This window comes from Chiloscyllium plagiosum, unplaced genomic scaffold, assembly GCF_037043375.1.
Source record: "Chiloscyllium plagiosum isolate Xiang-an unplaced genomic scaffold, Cpla_swu_hap1 HiC_scaffold_25, whole genome shotgun sequence".
NCBI classification, from domain to species: Eukaryota; Metazoa; Chordata; class Chondrichthyes; order Orectolobiformes; family Hemiscylliidae; genus Chiloscyllium; species Chiloscyllium plagiosum.
The window spans coordinates 40,304,632-40,329,057 of NW_028270163.1; the positions used below are offsets into that span (position 1 = coordinate 40,304,632).

The 24,426-nt window shown below is 41.4% G+C and overlaps 1 protein-coding gene across 3 annotated transcripts; it reads left to right on the forward strand.

Moving 5' to 3' along the window:
• The first annotated feature begins 1,778 nt into the window (after positions 1-1,778).
• Positions 1,779-18,461, forward strand: LOC122562193 (uncharacterized). Of its 3 annotated transcripts, XM_043714858.2 has the most exons (5): positions 1,810-1,908; positions 2,180-2,269; positions 7,920-8,082; positions 12,928-13,095; positions 15,819-18,461. In XM_043714858.2, exons 3-5 carry the CDS (start codon positions 7,933-7,935, stop codon positions 16,494-16,496), a joined length of 996 nt encoding a protein of 331 aa, XP_043570793.1. In that variant the 5' UTR covers positions 1,810-1,908; positions 2,180-2,269; positions 7,920-7,932; the 3' UTR covers positions 16,497-18,461. The 3 variants fall into 3 exon arrangements, with proteins under 3 accessions (XP_043570792.1, XP_043570793.1, XP_087856764.1); XM_043714857.2 differs by lacking the exon at positions 2,180-2,269 and having other exon boundaries at positions 1,779-1,908; XM_088000638.1 differs by lacking the exons at positions 1,810-1,908; positions 2,180-2,269 and adding an exon at positions 3,556-3,917.
• Positions 18,462-24,426: the final 5,965 nt, after the last annotated feature.

Here is a 24,426-nt window from a genome sequence, read left to right on the forward strand (position 1 = left end):
CTTTCCTCATAGCTCCCACCCTCCAGCTCAGACAACATCCCAGTAGATTTCCTTTGCGCTCTATTGTGTAATCCTATTTACCCCATAATGTGGTGATTGGGACTGCATGTTATACTCCAGTTCTGGTCTAAACAGTATTTTATACAGTTCTGGGAGTATCTTCCCTGCTTCTATGTCTTTCTTCTCAAATGCAAGGATTCTTCATGCATTCTAAACCACTTACCTACCTGCCCTGCCACCTTAATGGATTGACGGATATATGCCCCATAGTTCCTCTGATATTCAATTCATTCCAAGGCTATCAATTCATTATTCAATTCCTTCTCCTGCTAGCCCTCCCCAAGTGCATTACCTCACAATTCTCTGGATTGTGAATTCCAATTACCACAGATCAGCCTGCCAGAGCAGACAGTTAATGCCCTCCTGTAGTTTACTGGTATTCTCTTCACCATTTACTGCACTCCCAATTTGCCTGTTATCTGCAAACGTCTTGCACATAACCCTCTGCATTTAAGGCCAAATTATTCATGAATATCACAAACAACAAGGGCCCCAGCACTGAGCCCTGCAGAATCCATTTTAAAACAGCCTTGTCATCACAAACTCTCCTATCGCCTCTGGTTCCTGCCTCTCCCGTCAGTCCGACATTGTCACTTCCTTAGATCCCTTAGCCTCTTACTTACTTGACCATCTTTATGGAAAGCCTTCTGAAAGTCCGTGTAGACCATTGAAATGCAGTGTCCTCAGTGACGCTTCTGGTCACATTCTTAAACAATTTCTGTAAATTTGTCGAACACAACCATCTCTTCCCAAATCTATGCCCAGTATCTCTGACTAATTTGAGTCTTTCCAAGTACAGATATATTCTGCCCCTCAGAATACTTTCTAATAAAATTCTTACCACTGGGATCAGACTGATTGCTCTGTAATTTCTAGGTCTATCATTTCCTCCTTTTTTATTAAATGATAGGACAGCATTAGAATGCCTTCAGTCCCCTAGCACCTCATCTGTGGCTAAGCAGGATTTGAAAATTATTGCCAGCGCCTCTGATATTTCATCCTTTGCCTCCTTCAACACCCTGCCATGCACATTAAACAGGCCCACAGATTTATCTCCTTTTAAGGCTGTTAAACTCATTAGTATATATTAACTTGCTCTCATGTTTTACAGAGCTCCAGCCTGACTTGTATACGTTGTGAAGATGGATGCCTAGTCCTCCTTGAGGACTGAAACCTCACCTTCCAGGTCCACTCTATGGCCACTCATGGGCCCTACTCTTTCCATAGTTATTCTCCGGTTCTTTATAGAAAATGGGGGTTTTCCTATGTTCTCCCCACCAACGTTCTTTTTCAGCACTCTCTAAACATTCCGAAATCCCCAGCTCTCTGCCGTTTTCTGCTGCTTGAGGGACTCTGCCATGGTGTAGCGCCAGAGATTTGCCAGGCACCTAGCCCAGCAGTATCCAGCCCTTCTACCTCTCAGCTTCCTAGAGGAAACTACCTCAGAGCCCATTGTATAGCTAATGAGGTGCAGAGAGGAGGATTGTGTGGGGACACTGATTCTGAGCCTTGGTGGACCGGGTACCCTGTATCTCACTGAGAAGGACCTGCCGCCCTGCACCCCACCCCACCCACCCTCCCATCCCTGTTTTGATCAGTTAAAGATTTCACATGAAGAATGAGGAAGTCCACAATCAGGCTTTGCATCCAATAGTAATCTGGTTCACACCCCCGAAACTCAGCACTATCTCTTACCCAATATATTGGGGCATGATCCTGGGGACTCTGCTTTCTGCTGATACTCTTACAGGGTCAGGTGGAAAACAGTCACTCCCTGTTGCTGAACGGGCGCTAGATTTCAGCAGAGTCTGACAGTGAAGAGGCCCACTTAATCCTCATCGAAGCCAGGTCTGAACTTTACCACTAAACTGATAATGTCAGTTACATGGTTACTATCCGTTTATTGTGAAGTTTCTGTTTTGTGTCTGCATTTACTGTGTTTAAATATGTCAAAATAGTTTGTCAATGCTGAGAAGAGAAAAATATTCAATGTTTTTCAATATTCAATATCTGAATTCTGGTTATTTCAAATGTTTTCCACCTTTCTAAAACCTTGCTTTGAACAATCAAATGCACAATTTGAGTAAGAAGGAAATCAGCACTAAGTTTGTTTTTTCAGTCTTGGCTGTGGGATAATTGCCACCCAATTGCAAGCTGTCTCTGCTCCCCTGGGTCTGACATTGGGACATGAACATTGATTCAGAATAAGGTAAGGATTCTCTCCCCCCAGTGTGACCAGCCCCATCCCCTGCAGCCCCGTTCAGCACAGTCTGATGGTGCTCTGCACACTGATATCTGACACACTGCTCTTCACTCAGAATCCTGCAGTGTCCAATGAAAATACTGGACTGATGTTGAGCCTCTGATTGTGTGTAGAGAGAAAAGGAGAGGTGTTTAGTGACATTGAGAAGAAGGCAAATTGTAAGCACAATCAGGAAAATCATGTAAGAAAAATTTCAACATAATTTTGTGTTGCTTTTTATTGTTTGTCAATGTAAAGGAATTTGAGAGAGTGAGAATCCTATACCATTGTTGTGATGCTGAGGTGTAGTATGCATTGGATTTGTTTTCATAATTGAATAGAATTTTATCATCTTCAAATGTACAGGTCAATATATCATTCTGTTGGATTCAGGCAACTTGCAGGAAATGTTGCTTGATGTGATAGGGATCTAACCCAGATACAGCTATCTGTGGTACAGGGAGTTGTTGAATATGATGATGTTACACATCATTTATTAGATGGCTGACATTTTATGGATTAGGACGTGGTTAATAATTAATGTATCTGGTGGATCCCATCCTCATATTGTATGGGCCAGGCATGATCTCAGGATAATGATTGTTTAAATGTTAAAAAAAGGACAGTAGTGAAATTTGATGCAGCAAACAATAACATTTCAATTTTATATTCTTGCTTAACAAAAATAATCTAAGTTGCATGGTTTTGTATAAACCGAATTCTTTATACATTGTTGATTTCATTGGACATGAATCTTATTTGCTTGATTTCATGGAGAACATTGTACTGAAAATGTTCATTTCACTGGTCAGTTGAGAAAATGCTTTCTAACATTTTTCTTTGATTTAGTCAGTTGTTATCAAATTGAGCTTTCCTTTCTATACCAGAACTCTGCTTTGACCAATTGGAGTCGAAAGTGTGGTGCTAGAAAAGCACAGCAGATCAGGCAGCATCCAAGAAGCAGGACAAATGACATTTTGGGCAAAAGCCCTTCATCAGGAATGAGGCTTGTGAGCCAGGGTGGGGTGGAGAGAGAAACGGGAGGGGGCTAGTCTGGGGGAAGGTGGCTGAGAGTGTGAAAGGTAAATGAAGGTGGGGGTAAAAGTGATAGGTCAGAGAGGAGGGTGAAGCAGATAGCAGTAGGAGCTGACATGGAGGTCCTGGGCCTCCTTCACCGCCGCTCCCTCACCACCAGACACCTGGAGGAAGAACGCCTCATCTTCCGCCTCGGAACACTTCAACCCCAGGGCATCAATGTGGACTTCAACAGCTTCCTCATTTCCCCTTCCCCACCTCATCCTAGTTTCAAACTTCCAGCCCGCACTGTCCCCTTGACCTGTCCGGACTTGTCCGACCTGCCTAGCTCCTTTTCCACCTATCTACTCCACCCTCTCCTCCCTGACCTATCACCTTCATCTCCTCCCCCACTCACCTATTGTACTCTATGCTACTTTCTCCCCACCCCCACCCTCCTCTAGCTTATCTCTCCACGCTTCAGGCTGTCTGCCTTTATTCCTGATGAAGGGCTTTTGCCCGAAACGTCGATTTTGCTGCTCGTCGGATGCTGCCTGAATTGCTGTGCTCTTCCAGCCCCACTGATCCAGAAGATGAACAGGTAGGACAGGTCATGAGGGTTCTGCCAAGTTGGAAGTTTGAATATGGGATAATGTGGGGGGAGGGGAAATGAGGAAACTGGTGAAATCCACATTGATCCCGCGTGGTTGGTGAAGCAATTCTAACAAGGAGGAAGTCAATAGTAAGTTCCCTTTTCTCATTTTTACCTACATCAGCTAATTATCTAGTTTCCCCACCTCGGCATGAACTCAGTCCAAGCTGCTTCTGTCTGACTGGGGTAAGAGCTGATACTCGGGTGCTCTGAGAGATGCTGACATTACTGCATAATCAGGCATGAAACCTGATTTTCAGCTGGACAGACGATCCATTCTGTACCGAGAACCCACTCTTACGTCTCCCTGCCAGCAAGGTTAAACTTATTCCAAGCTGACTGATTGCTCGAATATTAATTTCTGTCTGTAATTTTCACTGAGAATTCAAGACAATTTTATTAAATTTCTCATGTTGATGCCAAATAAATAGCTTTTTCACACCAGGGATCAGCTACACATCCCTTGTCTACATTGCCTCTGGTGCTTCCCTCTACAAGAATTTCTAATCCTTTTCTACATCCAGAGCTACAATTGTAACTCTGTGATGGATTTCTACATAATGAATGCATCGTATGACTGGTGGATGCTATTCAGTCCCTCAAACCTGTTCCATATTTCAATTATAATATAGTGTCTCTGTGTCTTAGCAACATTTATCCACTTTGGTTCCATATCCCTTGCTTCCCCTATTTAACATCGTCGAAGATTTGATCATTCCTAATCCCTCTCCAAATCCAAAGATTCACAATCCTCTGAGTGAAGACATTTCTTCTGATCTCAATCTTAACTAGTTGATCCTTTATTCACTTAACCATACCACCTTGTGCTATACCCTGTAGCCAGGGGAGTACTGTTGCACAACCTGCCCAGTTAACCCTTTTAAGAATGTTATATATCTCAATGAGAGCATCTTTTATACTTCTAAATTTGACATAACATTGGCTTAATAAACACAATCTCACCATGTAGGACAATCCTTCAACCTGAACATCAATCTAGTGAACACGTTACACTCTCTCTAAGGCTGGTGTGTCCTTTTTCAGTAAAAGCAGCATGCTGTGGAATCTGAACTAAAAGTAGCTAGTGCTGGAGAAACTCAGAAGGTCTGGCAGCATCTGTGAAGAGAGAAACAGAATTAATGTTTGGTGTCTGGTGTGAACACTCCTTTAGAACAGATGGAGCTGGGAAAGACAAGGCTTTCGATGTGTTAAAGAAGAAGATAGAGGGTCCCATGCAATAGGTGGTAATGTTGACCTCAGCACAAGGCAAAGTGGGTTGTAATGGGAGTAAAAGAGAGACATAGATGAAAAGTAAGTACTGCTGGTAAGTGTCAGTTTCAGAAAATAGGTCAGCTCTGCTCAGTGCAAAATGTCCCAAACAAGGCACTGAGTGTGTAATCCAGCCTGGAAAGTGAGGTGTTGTTCTATCAGATTCTGTGGGTTTGCTGAAAGACAAACTGAGGGCAGAAATGTGAGCACAAGAGCAAAATGGGTTTCTTGAGTTGGCAAACAGTCAGAAGTTCAGGCCATTCTTACAGATGGAACAGGGGTGTTCTGCAACTTGGTCACCCTGTCTATGTTTGGTCTCACCAATGGAGAGGGGACAGCATTTTGAGGGGCAAATATCACAGACAAGATGGAATGGAGTACAGGTAAATCACTGCATCACCCAGAAGGTGTGTTTGGAAATTCTGACAATGAGGAGATGAAAGAGTAAGTTTTACTTCTGCAATTGTATGCAAAAATGATATAGGGGAGCAAGGAGGTGTTGTGAGTGACAGTGAGATGGACCAGAGTTTCACAGAGAAAGCAGTTCCTGTGTAATGCTGACATGAAAGGGGAGGGAAAGATGTGTTTGGCTGTGACATCCTGCAGGAGCTGGTGGAAGTAGGAGACCCTTTGAGTGCAGAGACTTGTTTGGTGAAAAATGAGGACAAGTGCAGAGGCTGGTGAGGTCCTTCTGTGAATAAGCTGATTAAAAGAGACCATAGTACTTCAGGACTGGTCTCCCTAAGATCCTTTACAATCTCTGCATATTGTTTTTCCTCAGAACTCTCAGTAAAATGGTTTAACATAGAATTTGTTTCTTAATTGGTCGCTGCACCTGCATGCTACTTTTCTGTAATTTGAGATTGTGGATAGTAGAGTTCCTTTGAATACCAACATTTCCCCTTGCTCAGAATGTTCAGAATTTCTGAAAAGAGATCTTTGTTCTGAAATGTTAACTCTGTTTCTCTCACTACAGATGCTGTCCGGGAGCTGAGTATTCCCAGTATTTTCTATCTAGATTTCACATATTTAGACAACAACAGCAACTTGCATTCACATTGTCCCTTAAATTTAATAAAATATCCCAAGGCACGTTTTTGGGCACATCATCAAGTTTTGGCACTGAACTATAGAAGGAGAAATCTGAACCAAAAACACATTCAAAAGAGCAGATTTAGAGAAACCACTAAGTAAGAAAGGGAGAAGGTAAAAATAGAAAGACAGAGATGTTTAACTGCAGAGTCTGTGGCTGGGCTGCTGAAGGCACGTCCACTGAGTGTGAGCAATGAAAATCAGGAATGGCAAAGTGCCAGAGTTGGAGGAGCATAGAGGTCATGAGGCTTCATCGGACTGCAGGAGGTTAGAGAGTTAGGGATGTTATAAAGAAATATTACAAATGAATGTGAATTTCTAAATCAAAGCTTGGCCAATATCAGCTCAATGCGGACAGGAGTGATGGGCAAATGGGCCTTAGACTTCTACCTCAATCTTTCTCTGCAATTTTCATTTTTCACTGTTTAGGGAGAAGTTAGATTATCTTTCTCAGGACAATTGTGGATGTTCTCACACTTGTCCATATTAAATTTCATTTGCTGTATTTGTACCCACTCACTTTCTCTTTTCCTCTCCCTTGAGAGCTTCTGCTTCCTGTATGGACTACAAACACCATTCCAAGCTTAGTACCACCTCCAAACTTGATGGCACATAACTCTATGTCTTCACCCAAGTCAGTAATGGATATTGTGAAAAGTTAAGGCGCGGGATCAGATTCCTGAGAGACACCACTTTTTTCCCCCTCCCAATCTGAGCACACAGTCTCCTTTCTGTCCCCTATCTTTCAACCAAATACAGGTTTCTCCTGCTCAAAGAGTAATTCATAAATTCACATGAGCAATTTTGTAGTTAGTTGAACAAGTCTGAAGTCAGAAGAACATGAAGGTTTCAATGAATGATACTTCCTAATGCTGCAATTTCTTTTGAGCTTCAATACCAAATTTTGGGGACCACCAAGTCTGGATATTCATTGATCCTCAGTTCCCTATTATTGTGTCAATGATCATTTTCTTTTACTAATGCTGCATATTAAACATTATTGCAGCTTTATTGACAGCAATAATGAATTTATTTGTATACTGTTGAGAAGTTATCTGTCTAGTTTGGTCAGGATAATTCAAAGCAGCATTTTCTTGTGGCCAACTATTTGGTAAGAACAAACCCCTTTTGTAATTCATCACTGTGAATTTCAGCAAACTATCCTCTTTCATTTCAAGGATCAGGGTGAGGCAAGGCTGATTTGGAGATTCAGATGTCACAACCACAATGGGTACCTCAGTGATAATGCTGTATTGCCCATGGAGAAGCTAGAAATAGTGTTTTCAGGGATCAGATTGGGGCAGTAATCATGATAATTAATTAAAGATGTTGGCCACACCTGCATTCCTCAATTACATATAGAGGAGGGAATTCTGAGTAGGTTACATTACAGACTGGCAGAGCAGATGGATTTGGTGTAAACTGTTGGTGACAACATTGCAGTGATTGAATGTATTATTCCCATCATTTGTACACTAACGGTGAATGTAGAGAGGTAGCAAAAGGGACAGAAATTATAACCAATAAATTGCTTAAAAATAGGCATATTCCTTTGCTACTTGTTAAATCACCAACTTAACTTACTTCCAGAGCTGGAAGGAGAATGCAGGAATTTATGGAAAATGATTCTCCGTGGCTCCAAATCTTCATCATGAGTGCAAATCAGTTTGTGCACAAAGCTATGGACATCTTCATATCTGCTGCAAATAGAGGCGATCTTGAACCACGTAGAGCAAACGCCTACATCAAAGAGGTATTCTTTTTAATTTATACATTAAAGAATCATCAAATGTGGAAAGTGCATGGTACATGGTACAGTTTTCCCTCTCACAAATACACTGTTTAATTGATAACTGCCATTTACTATTTATGATAATTTTGAATTGATATATTGCTGGAGTGACTGCCATCATCCACCCAGCTTTGTGGCACTAATAAACAGGGAGAGATCTCCATGGAACTTTACACCATGTAAAACACCCAATATAACAAACTGTCTTTTGTTATAAATGCAAGCCCCATGAAAGTTGAATCCTCAGGGTTAAGGATAACATCACTTCATCCTCCAGTCAGCAACCTTTTCTTCCTTATCTTCCATGTGATCTATACCTGGTCATTCACTGCGAGGCCAGCAGGACAGGTGAGACAACAAAGAGAATAAAAGGAGTGGTGGAGAGATTGAGAGAGTCACTGTGAGATCAGTGGGAAGGGCGAGAGCACAGTGGGAAATGAAAGGAACATCAGAGAGAGTGAGTCACTGTGAGACCAATGGGAGGAAGTGAGTGCATGATAGGAATAAAAGCATCAGTGAGACAGAGGGTGACAGTGTGAACTGTAGGAGGTAACCAGAGAAAATCAAAGAAGAAAACAGGTTAAGTGATTCACCAGTGAGTATCTTCCTTTTCTATGTATATTCATGTCATATGAGGAGCTATGAAATTACATATTTAAAATAGTTGAATGTAATGGCAAGGGGATAAATAAGAGAAAGATCAGAAGCATTAAGTTAAATTAATGGTTGAAACAGGGCACTGGGTAACTGTCTCCAAATAATAGCTTTGAAAACTTTCTTCAAACTTTTTTTGTGAGGTACTTGATAGGCCTTTCATTAGAGTCATAGTCATAGAGTCATAGAGATGTACAGCATGGAAACAGACCCTTCGGTCCAACCCATCCATGCCGACCAGATATCCCAACCCAATCTAGTCCCACCTGCCAGCACCCGGCCCATATCCCTCTAAACCCTTCCTATTCATATACCCATCCAAATGCCTCTTAAATGTTGCAATTGTACCAGCCTCCACCACTTCCTCTGGCAGCTCATTCCATACATGCATCACTCTCTGCGTGAAAATGTTGCCCCTTAGGTCTCTTTTATATCTTTCCCCTCTCACCCTAAACCTATGCCCTCTAGTTCTGGACTCCCTGATCCCAGGGAAAAGACTTTGTCTATTTATCCTATCCATGCCCCTCATAATTTTGTAAACCTCTATAAGGTCATCCCTCAGCCTCCGACACTCCAGGGAAAACAGCCCCAGCCTATTCAGCCTCTCCCTGTAGCTCAAATCCTCCAACCCTTGCAACATCCTTGTAAATCTTTTCTGAACCCTTTCAAGTTTCACAACATCTTTCCGATAGAAAGGTGAACAGAATTACACGCAATATTCCAACAGTGGCCTAACTAATGTCCTGTACAGCCGTAACATGACCTCCCGACTCCTGTACTCAATACTCTGACCAATAAAGGAAAGCATACCAAAAGCCTTCTTCACTATCCTATCTACCTGTGACTCTACTTTCAAGGAGCTATGAATCTGCACTCCAAGGTCTTTTTGTTCAGCAACATTCCCTAGGACCTTACCATTAAGTGTATAAGTCCTGCTAAGGTTTGCTTTCCCAAAATGCAGCACCTCGCATTTATCTGAATTAAACTCCCTCTGCCACTTCTCAGCCCATTGGCCCATCTGGTCCATATCCTGTTGTAATCTGAGGGAACCTTCTTCGCTGTCCACTACACCTCCAATTTTGGTGTCATCTGCAAATTTACTAACTGTACCTCTTATGCTCGCATCTAAATCATTTATATAAATGACAAAAAGTAGAGGGCCCAGCACTGATTCTTGTGGCACTCCACAGGTCACAGGCCTTCAGTCTGAAAAACAACCCTCCACCACCACCCTATGTCTTCTACCTTTGAGCCAGTTCTGTATCCAAATGGCTAGTTCTCCCTGTATTCCGTGCGATCTAACCTTGCTAATCAGTCTCCCATGGGGAACCTTGTCGAACGGCTTACTGAAGTCCATATAGATCACATCTACTGCTCTGCCCTCATCAATCCTCTTTGCTACTTCTTCAAAAAACTCAATCAGATTTGCGAGACATGATTTCCCACGCACAAAGCCATGTTGACTATCTCGAATCAATGGTGCTGGAAGAGCACAGCAGTTCAGGCAGCATCCAAAGTGCAGCGAAATCGATGTTTCGGGCAAAAGCCCTTCATCAGGCCCTTCTTGATGAAGGGCTTTTGCCCGAAACGTCAATTTCGCTGCACTTTGGATGCTGCCTGAACTGCTGTGCTCTTCCAGCACCACTGATCCAGAATCTGGTTTCCAGCATCTGCAGTCATTGTTTTTACCTCTTTTATCCCTAATCAGTCCTTGCCTTTCCAAATACATGTACATCCTGTCCCTCAGGATTCCCTCCAACAACTTTCCCACCATCGAGGTCATGCTCAGTGGTCTATAGTTCCCTGGCTTGTCCTTACCGCCCTTCTTAAACAGTGGCACCACGTTTGCCAACCTCCAGTCTTTCAGCACCTCACCTGTGACTATCAATGATACAAACATCTCAGCAAGAGGTCCAGCAATCACTTATCTAGCTTCCCACAGAGTTCTCGGGTACACCTGATCAGGTCCTTGGGATTTATCCACCTTCACCCGTTTCAAGACATCCAGCACTTCCATTTCTGTAATCTGGACATTTTGCAAGATGTCACCATCTATTTCCCTACAGTCTATATCTTCCATATCCTTTTCCACAGTAAATACTGATGCAAAATACTCATTTAGTATCTCCCCCATTTTCTGTGGCTCCACACAAAGGCTGCCTTGATGATCTTTGAGGGGTCCTCTGCTCTCCCTAGTTACCCTTTTGTCCTTAATGTATTTGTAAAAACCCTTTGGATTCTCCTTAATTCTATTTGCCAAAGCTATCTCATGTCCCCTTTTTGCCCTCCTGATTTCCCTCTTAAGTATACTACTTCCTTTATACTCTTCTAAGGATTCACTCGATCTATCCTGTCTATAGCTTACATGTGCTTCCTTCTTTTTCTTAACCAAACCCTCAATTTCTTTAGTCATCCAGCATTCCCTATACCTACCTGCCTTTCCCTTCACCCTGACAGGAATATACTTTCTCTGGACTCTCGTTATCTCGTTTCTGAAAGCTTTCCATTGTCCAGCCGTCCCTTTACCTGCGAACATCTGCCCCCAATCGGCTTTCGAAAGTTCTTGCCTAATACCGTCAAAATTGGACTTTCTCCAATTTAGAACTTCAACTTTTAGATCTGGTCTATCCTTTTCCATCACTATTTTAAAACTAATAGAATTATGGTCGCTGGCCCCAAAAAGCCTGACTGTTTGACTCGCTTCTGTTGTCAACTATACCAGTCTCAGATTGATCTCTTTCCTCACTATCTCTCTGGGTCCCACTCCCCTCCCCCACCTTACTAGTTTAAATCCTCCCGAGCAGCTCTCGCAAATTTCCCAGCCAGTATATTGCTCCCCTTCTAATTTAGGTGCAATCCATCCTTCTTGTACAGGTCACGTCTACCCCAAAAGAGATTCCAATGATCCAATTAACTTGTGAGATTTATCATGACCTTTGCGGCTAGGTATGAGGGGATAATCTTCCATATTGTTGGGTTGGTTCCAGTCTCCTGCAAGGAAACAAAGACCTTGTAATTAAAAGTGCACTTGTTAACCTCACGTACATTAAAGGGTCTCACGGTAGAATGCACTTTCAAAGTGTGGTTATGGATGCATTGTGGGAAATTGTGGCAGCTAAATGTACCCATAAACAGTGAAGAGATAAATGACAACATCTGATCTGTTGTCATCATATTAGTAAAAGGATAAATAATGAGACAGCTTAGGTAGGAGCGCTACTAGCTCTGGTGCATACATGTTAAAAGCTGCAGTCAAGATCTTTTCAGAGCCCCTCGTCTTTACATTGCCACACCTTCTTTATATTACATGGTGTGAACCAATTGCTGGACACTGATTTCTATGATGGTGGGAATCCTGGGGAGAGAAGTCAGATTATCATTCAGCACTTTTGGCTGAAGACAGATGCAAAGGTTTCAGCCTCGCCTTTTCTGTTGCATATGGGAACTCAGATGCTGGAGGATAAGCAGGTCTCTAAAGCTTCATCCAGTTACTTCATTCATTCTTCAACACCATTGTTGACTGGAAATGGTAGGGCTACAGAGCTTGAGTTGGATGCATTAATGTGAAACACTGCCCCTACTGGCAGAAGAAACTGTTGAAGAATGTCATGCATCTGCAGAAAGAATCCTCCACACTATCCTGACCCCCTGAAAACAAATATATCTCTATAAAAGCAATATCTTCTCTCATTCATTTTAATGCTGCTTCATTTGCTTTGCCACATCTGTTCATACTGTGGGCAATTTCCCTTAGTAGCTTAATCTATTGAGAGATATACTGGTTAAATCAGGGGCCCATTATTCCATGTTGGTTGCATTTTTATTTCAGTAAATCTTTCTGTTTGCATGAACTTATTTCTCATCCTCCTGGTATTAATATAGAAGTGGTTCAACTTTTCAACCTGATGAGGAGCTCTCATCTATGTTGCAGAAATAGCTATCTGGCTGTTATAAAATCCAGGTCAATTTGCAGAATTAAGGGGAGAAAGCAGGGGAATGTCTTTAATTCATGATGCTCACTTGGAGAGCCAGTACAGACAAGATGGGCAGAATCATCTCCTTCTGTACGTAACAATTGTGAGATTCTATGTTTACATCTTTGTCTGTGACAGAAAACTTACTTTTGAAATGTTTGTTTTTTTTATTTTACAGATATTGCACATAATATTATTTTATGGCCAGATTAATTGTCCTAAGGTTGATCCAGTAGACATTTTACAGGGAAACACAGATCTATTATTACGTTGTTTTCCGGATGTCTTTGAGAGGTGCCGCACTCACCTTCCCACACGTCCCCCTTTCACAGTGTTACTTGATGCGGTGAGTACGTAAATGACACCAAAATTGATGCGATTGTGGACAGAGAAGAAAGTTATCTCAGAACTCCAATGGAAGCTTGATCGGATGAGCCAATGGACTGAGGAGTGTCAAATGGAGTTTAATTTAGATAAATGAGAGGTTCTGCATTTTGGAAAGGCAAATCAGGGCAGCACTTATACAGTTAATGGTCAGATCCTGGGAGTTTTGTCGAACAAAGAGACCTAGGGATGCAGGTGTATAACTCCTTGAAAGTAGAGTCATAGGTTGACAGGGTGGTGAAAAAGGCATTTGGTGTTGAGTATAGCATTTGGGAGGTCATGTTGTGGCTGCTTAGGACATTGATGAGGTCAGAACCCTGCGTTTAATTCAGGTCTCCCTACTATAGGAAAGATGTTGTGAAATGTGAATAGGTTGAGAAAAGGTTTACAGGGACGTTGCCAGGATTAGAGGGTTGAAGCGGTAGGGAGAGGCTGAATAGGTGGGGCTGTTCCCCGCAGCATCGTTTGCTGAGGGGTGACCTTATAGCAGTTTATAAAATCATGAGGGGCATGGAAAGAGTGAATGGCCAAGGTCTTTTTCCTAGAGTGGGAGAATCCAAAAGTAGAGGGCATAGGTTTAGGGTGAGAGGGGAAAGATTTAGAAGGGACGAGGGAGATAGTTTTTCACACAGAGGGTGATGTGCGTATGGAATGCGCTGCTGGAGGCTGACTCAATAACAACATTTAAAAAGCATCTAGATGGGTATATGACTAGGAAAGGTTTAAAGGATATGAGCCAAGTGCTGGCAAATGGGATTGATAAGATTAGGATATCTAGCCGGCATGGACACATTGGACCAAAGAGTCTATTTCTGTGCTGTATAACTCTGCGTCTTTATAAGTTCAATCACTTCACCCTGAGAAGAGTCCTGTGCTGGTGGATGTTAATAGCTCTGTTAGTTATTTAACTTTGAGCTGTTTAGTTTGATGTCTGCTTGCTTCTCAAACATTTCCTTATTCCTATATTGTACAAACGTACAGTAAGACAGGTTTTATTCTGTGTTGGGATTGGTGCTTTACCTCCGCACCTAATGTTCCAGTGCAGAGACACAGTCTGATTTCACTTTAGTGTGGCTTCACCAGCCATTTGTGTGAGCCTTCAAGTGTGATTAGTGTTCTCCAAAGCGAATCCACTTTGTTGGTTGAGGCCAGGATAATAATCCAATGCTGCTGCACCAATTGACTGAGGTAAAGCAGCCAGTTTCTCTATGACTCACTGCAATATATGAGGTTCTATGTTTCTGTGCTTGGGACTCACAACCAACTTCAGAAAACCTTCAGTCTGTGTCAGAAGTGGCACCCCCCAGTTTTGAAATCCCCCTGAGGAAAGAAGGTTCACAAGAGGATGAACAGGCCTGTGATCTTGGCAGTGAGTATCCCCTACAAAGATCCTTCACTCCCAAGAACCACCCTTCCATCTCCCTCCTCAATCCCCCCAGAAAATCTATTTAAAGCCAGAAAAGATTCACTGGTTTCACTGAGGTTTCCAAGGTAGCAGAGAGCTAACAGACAACAGCCAAAAGCATATTTTCCACCTTCCAGGGCACCTTCCCCTCATTGTATTGAGCATCATCTGCTGCTGAGGAGATGCCATAATCTCTCTCCCACTTATTTTCTGGTCTTAAAATATCCCTTTATTTAAAGCTGCACCAAAAGGGGAATGGTGAAAATATTTAACGATTGGTTTTTCATCACCCAGAACCTGTTCATACCAACATTAAAGGGTATCTTAAGAAAGCTGAGTTACATCCCATAAGATGACACACACACAATACCCATCTTAGTAATTAGATAGTAGCCCCCACACCAAAGATAATGAGGGATCATTTCCTTTCTCCCACAGCTGCTGCTAGAAATCTTTGGCAAACTCCATCAGAATCTCTGACCATTAAAGGAAAGTTAGAAGGCTATGATTGACAGGGCCCGTGTCATGAATAATCAGGGGAAATGTAGTGGTTTAAATAATAGGAAAGCTGTTTACAGAAACCTACATGTGTTACTGAAGTATTATTTGTGGAATGGTCTGGAGCATTGAGAGAAAGGAGTTCAAAAAATGGGAGCAGGATGGTAGAGATTACAGGGGTAGGGTGGTGGTAAGATTGAAAGGGAACTAACAATTAATGGGAACAAATTGGTTAAGGTGGACTATTCTCAATGGGTTCTGAAGAATGGCAGAACATGTGCATAATGAATTAAAGGGACACACTCCTGCTCTTTCTGGTCATCAAGCCATGCTGAAAAAGCACTCATTTGCTGAATCCTCTGTTAACTGCCAGGTTTCCTGAGCCCATCACTGCTAAAATTTAATGATTGTCTTAACTTAATTATTACAGGCTCATTTAAACATTATAATTACATCCTGCCTCTCCAGTTGGAAAATCCTGCTGTAGTGGAACCTGAATTAGGTGTTTTCATGATGGTTGTACTTAGACTTTGCATAAATCACTGTTTATCTCCACCAATGGCTCTTTCTTGCTACCTGTGATACCTCCTATTCAGCCCATTTTCGAATATTCCTGTCTGTGAGATTTTGACATGCAGTAATTGTCTTCCATAATTACCTATACAGCAATGAATTCAACTAATTAAGTGACTGTGAAATACTTTTAAGTTTAAAGGAGTTAAAGACATGCACATTGTTAAGATATATCTTTCTTTTTTGTATTTTATACATTTGTTTTACAGATTGTTGACATCGTAGGAAGAAGACAAGAACAAAGTGTTTTGGAATTTTTATTGTTGCAGATAAATGAAATGGAAGTTCCTAATGCTGGCAATGGACTGTGTAAAAATATTTTTGTATCAGCAGTTGTCAACTTCTGCTATTTTAATGATGAGGCTACCGGACTTAGAAGGGAGAATTACTTTGGTGCTTCAGTGACATGTGCAGGATCTACTCAGAGAAAAATAATGATTGATATATTGTGCTATCAGACATGGCAGCGTGATATTAGCTGGGCAGTATGTATTGGCAATAGATATAACAGAAATGCCTTCACATTTCCTTGTCAAGTGCACTCAATGGCATTTAATATTTACACTCGTGGAGAAAGCACTCATGGGCCCATAGCTCGCAGGGCACCTTGTCAAAAATGCTTCATAATGTTCCCAGACATTGAGTTTGAATTACGTCCACCAGAGGATGAACATATTTTTTGGGAATATGGAAACTGTGCAGAGTATGAATCACTAAGCCAGCTTCTGAACTCGCATCCAGAAATTGCCTCGAGACTGCATCGTAACCGGTTTGCAATTGGACATGAGGAATTGCTGACTGCAAAATATGAACGACTTGAATATAACCTTCAAGAGTTGCAGTTTGAATATGGGCATGAATTTTCATTTTACAATAGTCAGTTATAAAGGGATCTGCCCTGGTAAGGCTCTAACATTGAAAGCATATTAGAACACACAGTATATCATTGTCCTGATCAACCAACTAATAAGTACACATCTTGTATGCAGCTGAATAGAACAGAATCTCTACAGTGTGAAAATAGGCCATTTGACCCAACAAGTTCACATTGACCTTCTGAAAAGAATCCCACCCAGACCCATTCCCCTACCCTTTCCCTATAACCCTGCATTTCCCACAGATACTACATATCCATGAACCCTATTGGCAATTTAACATTGCCAATCCAGCTAACCTGCACATCTTTAGACTGTGGGAGGAAACTGGAGCACCCAGAAAACCCACACAGACAGTCACCCGACGGCGGAATTGAAACCAGTTCCCCACCAATGTGAGACAGCAGTGTTAACTACTGCGCAGCCACGCTCCCTAAAGCTGTGGAGTATTACTGTGACTTTATCAATGAATTCAATTCAATGGACAGAAGTTATAGGGTACATATTAACAGTTTACAAATTTGCATTTCCTCTGTTTAATTGTTTATCTGGAAGGTTATCCCCGTGCAGTACATCAAACACAGTATTTGCACTTTTAAAGGTTAAAAACACCTGACTTTCTCCAAGCCACGGTGGTGATGGGTCATCACTAAACTGGAGCTTCCACTCGCTTATTACTGGAGCTCTTTTCAAGGTTAGCACTAGTTATAAATTCCACCTGGAGGGTAGGGAAGGACAGAGGAACTCCTCCTGCCGTGTGATGGTGCTGTTTTCATTGACCAGGTGGAACTTTTGCAGAAATTTGAAAATTAATCATGTAACTTTTTCAAATAGTCTAACATTTGTAATTCAATCAACTGCTTAACCGTTAATTGTAGTACAGAAACGTGTCATTTCAGAATTTAATATTCCCCCGATGCTGATAGGAATGCTCAATGGCCTATGTCTAACATTTGCATCACATCATAACATTTAGAATATTTTATATTGATCTGCTACATGATTTGCTAATCCATACTTCTAGAATTCCATGTCTGATTCTGATCACAAGCAAATTTTAAGTTATATGTGAATGATTTCCCTTCAGTGAAACTTGTCCACGGGAAGGGAAGGTAGCTAGGAAGGCGATAGGAAGATGAAGGTTGGGGGTGATGGTGATAGGTCAGAGTGGAGGGTGGAGCGGATGGGAAGGAAAATGGACAGGTGGAACAGTTCAAGAGGATGGTGCTGAGGTGGAGGATTGGATCTGGGATAAGGTGTGGGGAGGGGAGATGAGGAAACTGGTGAAATCGACATTGATGTCGTGTGGTTGGAGGGACACAGGGTGAAAGGTACACTTTCTCCGATCAAAATCAGATGATGGAAGTCGAAAATGAATGATCCAATTTTACCTTGATCATGACAAACTGTATACAAATTATAAATACTTGTAAATAAATTCCAAGCCTATATAGTACACATAGAATGCTTATGACTGGAGAGACCCTGGTTTGTCTTACAAGTAAAATGTATTTTTGCAATAAAGTTCCTCACATTTAGCTATAATATAGGAACAAAAATTAGAATGAGATGCTTTACAGTAAACTTCCTAATAATGTGTTTTATACCTATTTCAGCATAAGACTTTTCACGTTTACCTGCTAAATGTTATTGCTCCATGGAAATCATTTAATTTTATAATCCAATTAAATATGCTGCATTCTGCAAGAAGCTTGACTTAACTTTTAATAACTATCAAAAGATCCTCAGTCTTTTGGAGAATTTACTGGCAATGCAGGTTTGTGTAACTAGTATTTCTTTTGCCTGTGTTGACAACATTAGATATGTTGGAATAAAGAAATAATTATCTGAGTGTTGAAACCATAAATAGTTTGTAGACATTGGCTGCACTGAAAGAATATCAATTGAATTCAACAAAATTGTTTTGAATTCAATATGCTGTAATTTTATCTGTCAATGCAAATAAATATTTTGCAGAGCAAATTCCAATGTTCAGTGTTTTTATTTGATTAAAATGATAAAAAGAATGACTTGTATTCATATAGACACATGAACTCAGGATATCAGAAAACACTAAACAGTTAGATTTGTCCCTGAATATTTTCACACCAAGTGTCAATATGTACTGAGGTTCTACCTGCACCCAGTGTTGTGGAGGATAAGACTTGCCTCGCTGCCGTGGACTTCCTGATGGTCTTGTGGTCAAAGGTGTTTTTCTTCACAAATATCTCCACGAGAGACAGGGGATATGGAATGGTCCAACTACTGGGAGTGTTCCACGGCAGCGAGGCAAGTCCTATCCTCCACAAACCAGGGACAGGTAAAACTTCAGTACATATTGACACTTGGTGTTTGCGTACTGGGGATCCATGCACAGCTTGATGTAGCCACACACACAAAGGTGGCCATCAGGGTGAGAGTAGCGTTGGGTGTGTTTTCTCTGCCCTCTTCCAGGTCTTTGTACATATTGTCCCTTCGGACACAGTCCATCTTCGATCTCTACATAAATTGGCGCAGACTCGGGGACCTTTCCAGACCTGCGCCACATATAACAACACTGAGAGTACCTGATGCCTGATGACCAGTTTTTTACCCACAATGGAGAGTGACTGGTGCTCCAATCTGCTCATTTACTGCCTCACTTTAGTGACTCCTTCCTGGCTCATGTCCCAGCACTTTTGGGTGGTCTGTCCTGACAGTGAAGGGGCTAAAGGATTGGTAGGCCCAGTTTCTGGAAAGCCTGGCCTCACTCTTGCCTCAGTTTACCTCAGCTCTCAAAGCCTGATCAACCTGGTTACAGATGGACATGAGCCTGTGCACTGTCAGCAGGTCTGAGCCGAAAACAGTGACGTCATCGTGTAAAGGGAGGCCTTAACCTGTAGGTTCCCACTGCCAAGAAGAGTCACCCCGCTCAGGGTCACATTCTTTCAGATGGACTCAGCAAAAGGCTCTATACAACACACAAATAAGGCAGCAGCAAGTAGGCAGCCCTGCCTGACTTCAGATCTAATTGGAAAGCTTTCTGATTCCTGCCCATTGATTGGAACTGCACAAACAATGTTGGTGTAGAGCAACCAGATCCAGTTGATGCTGTATCTAGTGATCGTGTTTCTAGATCAGGTTTGAGGTGGTAATTGGGCTAGGGTGCTTGGTTTTATCCCCTGACCTTTAGTTACATGAAGCAGCTAAAGATGGCTAGGCCTGGGACATTACCCTGCGGAACCCCGCAGTGGAGACATGGAATTGAATTTGTTGAAGTTCCCCTTCCTTTTTGTGAGATGTGATTCACAATGAGTGGAGAGCTTCGCTCTGATTTCATTCAATTCAGTTTTGACGGGGCTCCTTGATGCTGCAGTCAGTCAGAGGCTGCCTTGATGACCAGGAGATTCACTCTCCCCTTGTCTCTGGAACTGAGCATTTTCCTTTGTGTTTGGACCAAGGTGTTAATGAGGATTGTAGATGAGTGGCTCTTGTGGAACCCAAAGTGGGTCACTATCACATGGTCTCTGGGAAAAGACCAATTTTCATGACTTTGTAAAACAAAGGACACCTTTAATTATTCTATTGATGTGTTTTGGTGAACAATCAAAGTGAAATTATTGTTTACTATATTGTTTAATTGCTCACTATTATTTAAATGTGTAAATTAGGTAGCAACTTCCAGCATCTGCACAGGTCGAATTAAATGGAGAAATCAGGAAACTGCCCTGTTCCTCTAGAAATTTGCTGTAAAGTTACTTCCCATTGAGCTGAGCACAATAAGGTTACTTTACTCATGTGATATAGACCTCGTCAGATGGCCATAAAAACTTAGATCTTGTTTTTTCCAGTAATAACAATTTTTATTATTACGGTGTATTACATATACTACAGTGACACTGAAGGCTATGTTTTATACGTGAGGATTCTCATTCCTTCCAATTTGAATTATTGCGAATAACAATTTGGTGTGCGCTTTCTGTCTCATGTTCCAGATAGCCTATAGAGGGTGCTGCATCCTCTGAATTCACAGCAAATTCTGTGATAAATTCTAAGAAACGCTTTTGCCAATGGTCAAATATAATAACTCAGCAATCATTGTTCATTTGCCTCTAAATTCAAATTTGGACAATTATTGTCTCCTTTAATTAGAGACACATGAAAACGTGCTGCCCAATGATCACTCATCATTGGATTGTCCTGCAAAAGTTTCAAAAATAATAAAGATGTTAATGGAATATTACAAATGATGAAGCGGTAAAGATGGAAGTGTGATACCACAGTTTGAACTTCAGCAATTGGGTCTGAGCATACCATTAAATCTTCTCTCTCTGAATTGAATTTGGAGTCTTTTTACCCCGTTTCCAAAGGGGTCAAAGTAAGAACACAAACAGTCATTTAGCAGAAATGGGCACCATTTTTGAATGAGCTCATAAATATAGCTTGTTCATTCCCATAAAACTGAACCCGTTCAACTTTCACAACATCTTTCCTATAGCAAGGTGACCAGAATTGTACACAGTATTCCAAGAGTGGCCTAACCAATGTTCTGTACACCAGCAACATGATCTCCCAACTCCTATACTCAATACAATGACCAATAAGGCAAGCGTACCAAACCACATATACACTTGTGGACTGTTGCACAGATGAAGTAAATGGACTTAGTGTAGCATTCCAGCTGACTAAGTACAGGACTGAAGTTGCATTTTTGAATGAGTCGACCATATTTAAGTCGGCAGGTAGAACAAAAGAAATATTAAGACAGGATGCTGTGTAGAAACTAATTTTGTGTTATAAGGAAAGATTGGATAAGTTAAGTCTGAGGAGCTGGAGTTTATGAGAGTAGTGATTGAGACATACACTGTCCTGAGGAGTCGTGACAGACTGCATGCTGAAAGGATACTTCCTTTTTTGGAAAAATCTAGAACTGTTTCAAAATAAGACATTGCCCCTTTAAGATGGAGATAAGGAGGAATGTACTTTTCTTTCCATGCCACTGTGGCTCAGTGATTAGGACTGCTGCCTCCCAACACCAGGGACACCGGTTTGATTTCAGCCTCGGCCGACTGTCTGTGTGGAGTTTGCACATTCTCCCCGTGTCTGCGTGGGTTTCCTCCCACAATCCAAATATGTGCAGATTAGGTGAATTGGCCATGCTAAATTGCCCATAGTTTTCAGGGCTGTGTGCATTAGTAAGAGGTAAATGTAGGGTAGGGGAATATAGGTCTGGGTGGGAGGGTTGGTGTGGACTTGGAGGGTCGAAGGGCCTGTTTCCACAATGTAGGGATTCTATATCTATATTTAAAAGCCAAGAATTTTTGAAACTTTCAACCTCAAGTTGGTGGAAGCAAAATCTTTGAACATATTTCAGACAGAGGTGGATAGACTCCTGATAAGCAAGATGAGGAGTTATTGGGGAAAGGCAGGAATGTGGAGTAATCAGATCAGTCATGATTTTTTGAAATGGTGGAGCAGGCTTGAGGGGCTGTGTGGCCAACTCATGTTCCAAATTAGTGTTGTTATATAATGTCAGCAGAGACTAAGCAACAGAATCCACTAATCTTCCCACATATTGTATATTCTGTGGAAAGGAGCAAAAAGAAGAAAGTTAAATGAAGAAACTCTTCATGAGAGGTTGGGGAAATTTTCTGATGATGTTGATTGAAATTAGATTGTGCCACATGGGTTGTTTTCTCAGTAATCTGTTCTTGGAGGCCAGTATATTTTTGAACCACAATGAATTGACATGTGACAGATCAGATATGTAACAGCTTGTTCCTGTTAGTCAGGATTTTGCAGGTAGGCCACAGCAGTACTGGCCTGAGCCTGCAAGCAGTTTGTGGACTCGAATAATTACAGAGAACTACATTGAATGCAGAGGACTGAAACAGGCCATTCAGCCCAACTATCCAATGAAAATGTTGATACTTGATTTGAGTTTCTTAATTTAACTCCATTTCACTTTTTTCTTCCTGATTTTTATTTAATTTGTCTATAAATACATTTATACCATTTCTGATAGTAAATTCCCATTCTTATTACTCTCTAGGGAAATGCATTTCTCCTGAATTTCCTAAATGATTGATTTGGCTATCAAATATCTTACATTGATGATCCATAGTTTTGGTTCCTCACACAAGTAGAACCATTTTCTCTATATCTATTAAATCATTTCATAAGTTTTAAGATTTGTCATCAAGTTATTCCTTAGTGCTCTCCTCTCCACATTCTTTCTACATTCTGTCCCGCTTTCCTGATAAGAAAGTATTTTAGTTCTGTTAATTTCTCGGTAAATTGCTTTTGTATTTTTTTGAGTGTCATTACATTGCCATGGACAAAAGAGAAAATGAGAGATAAAGGGATTTATTTCAGAGTTTTTTTCCCTCTTAAGCCCAAAACGGCAAGATATTGTTTAATGTACTCCTTTCTATTTTAGTTATGCCCACTACTGAGTGAAGTGTGTTCCGCATACCTCAGTTTTAGGATTCCCGTTTAGCTTTAAATGAAGCTACAATAGATCCTTTTAAAATGAAAACGGAAGCTTAGTTAGAGTCAAAACATGGGGAAGTTACTTTGCTGCTACTTCCACACAAGCAAGTCCTCAAGAAATTAAGGAGGACAGGATATGAGGTAAGTGATACAGAAGCTTCTAGAAATAGAATCACGTGATTTCTGAGTCCAGAAAGATTGGAAATCTTTTAAAAGAACAGAAGTTAAATAGGAAATTATAGACGAGATTATAATTTTCTTTAGGATTACTCCTCATGCCCACTGGCCATGACAAGAAAATGGAAACCAGAACTGTGCAGAGTACTCTAAAAGTAGTCATAATAACCAATAAATTGTATCTGATAAAGAGTCAGTTAGACTCGAAACGTCAGCTCTTTTCTCTTCTTACAGATACTGCCAGACCTGCTGAGATTTTCCAGCATTTTCTCTTTTAGTTTCAGATTCCAGCATCCGCAGTAATTTGCTTTTATTAATTGTATCTGTAGTTGGCCATTCAGCTATTTGAGTCTGCTCAACTATTGAATAAAGTCATAGCTGCCTTACCTCATCTTCATGTTCCTGCACTACCCTTTACAAGCTCATGAAACCCTTAGAATGCAAATATTTATCAATCTCTTTTTGAGTAAACCCAAGAACAGAACATGCATAGTTCTCCAGGCATAGGGAATTCAAAAGATTTACTAACCTATTAGGAGTGATTCTTTTGGCATCTTAGTCCTGTGTGGCTGTTTAGTTCTAAACTCCATAGGCAGGAGAAAGCATCTATTCTGCCAAGCCCTTTTTTACTTGCTTTATTCAATTGCCTCCCACTCTGCTAAACTCTCTGTAACATTGTAATAGCAAAATGCTGCAGATACTGGAAATATAAAATAATAAAAGCACATGCTGGAAAAACTCCATGGACAGAGAAAACATGCACGTTTTGAGTCCATTGTGACGGGCGGCACGGTGGCTCAGGAACCAGGGTCTGTGTGGAATTTGAAGTTCTCCCCGTGTCTGTGTGGGTTTTCTCCGGGTGCTCCAGTTTCCTCCCACAATCCAAAGATGTGCAGGTCAGGTGAATTGGCCATGCTAAATTGTCCACAGTGTTAGGTGCATTAGTGAGAGGGAAATGAATCTGGGTAGGTTACTCTTCGGAGGGTCGGTGCGGACTGGTTGGGCCGAAGGGCGTGTTTCCACACTATAGGGAATCTAATCTTCTACGAGAGCAAAGGCTGGGTCAATTTATCCAACTAGGACAACTCAAAGAACAAAGAACAAAGAAAATTTACAGCCCAGGAACAGACCGTTTGGCTCTCCAAGCCTGAGCCAATCCAAATGTACTGTCTAAACCTGTCGGTCAATTCCTAAGCATTTGTATCTCTCTGCTCCCCACCTACACATGCATCTGTCCAAACGCATCTTAAATGAATCTACCGTGCCTGCCTCTACCACCTCTGCTGGCAATGTG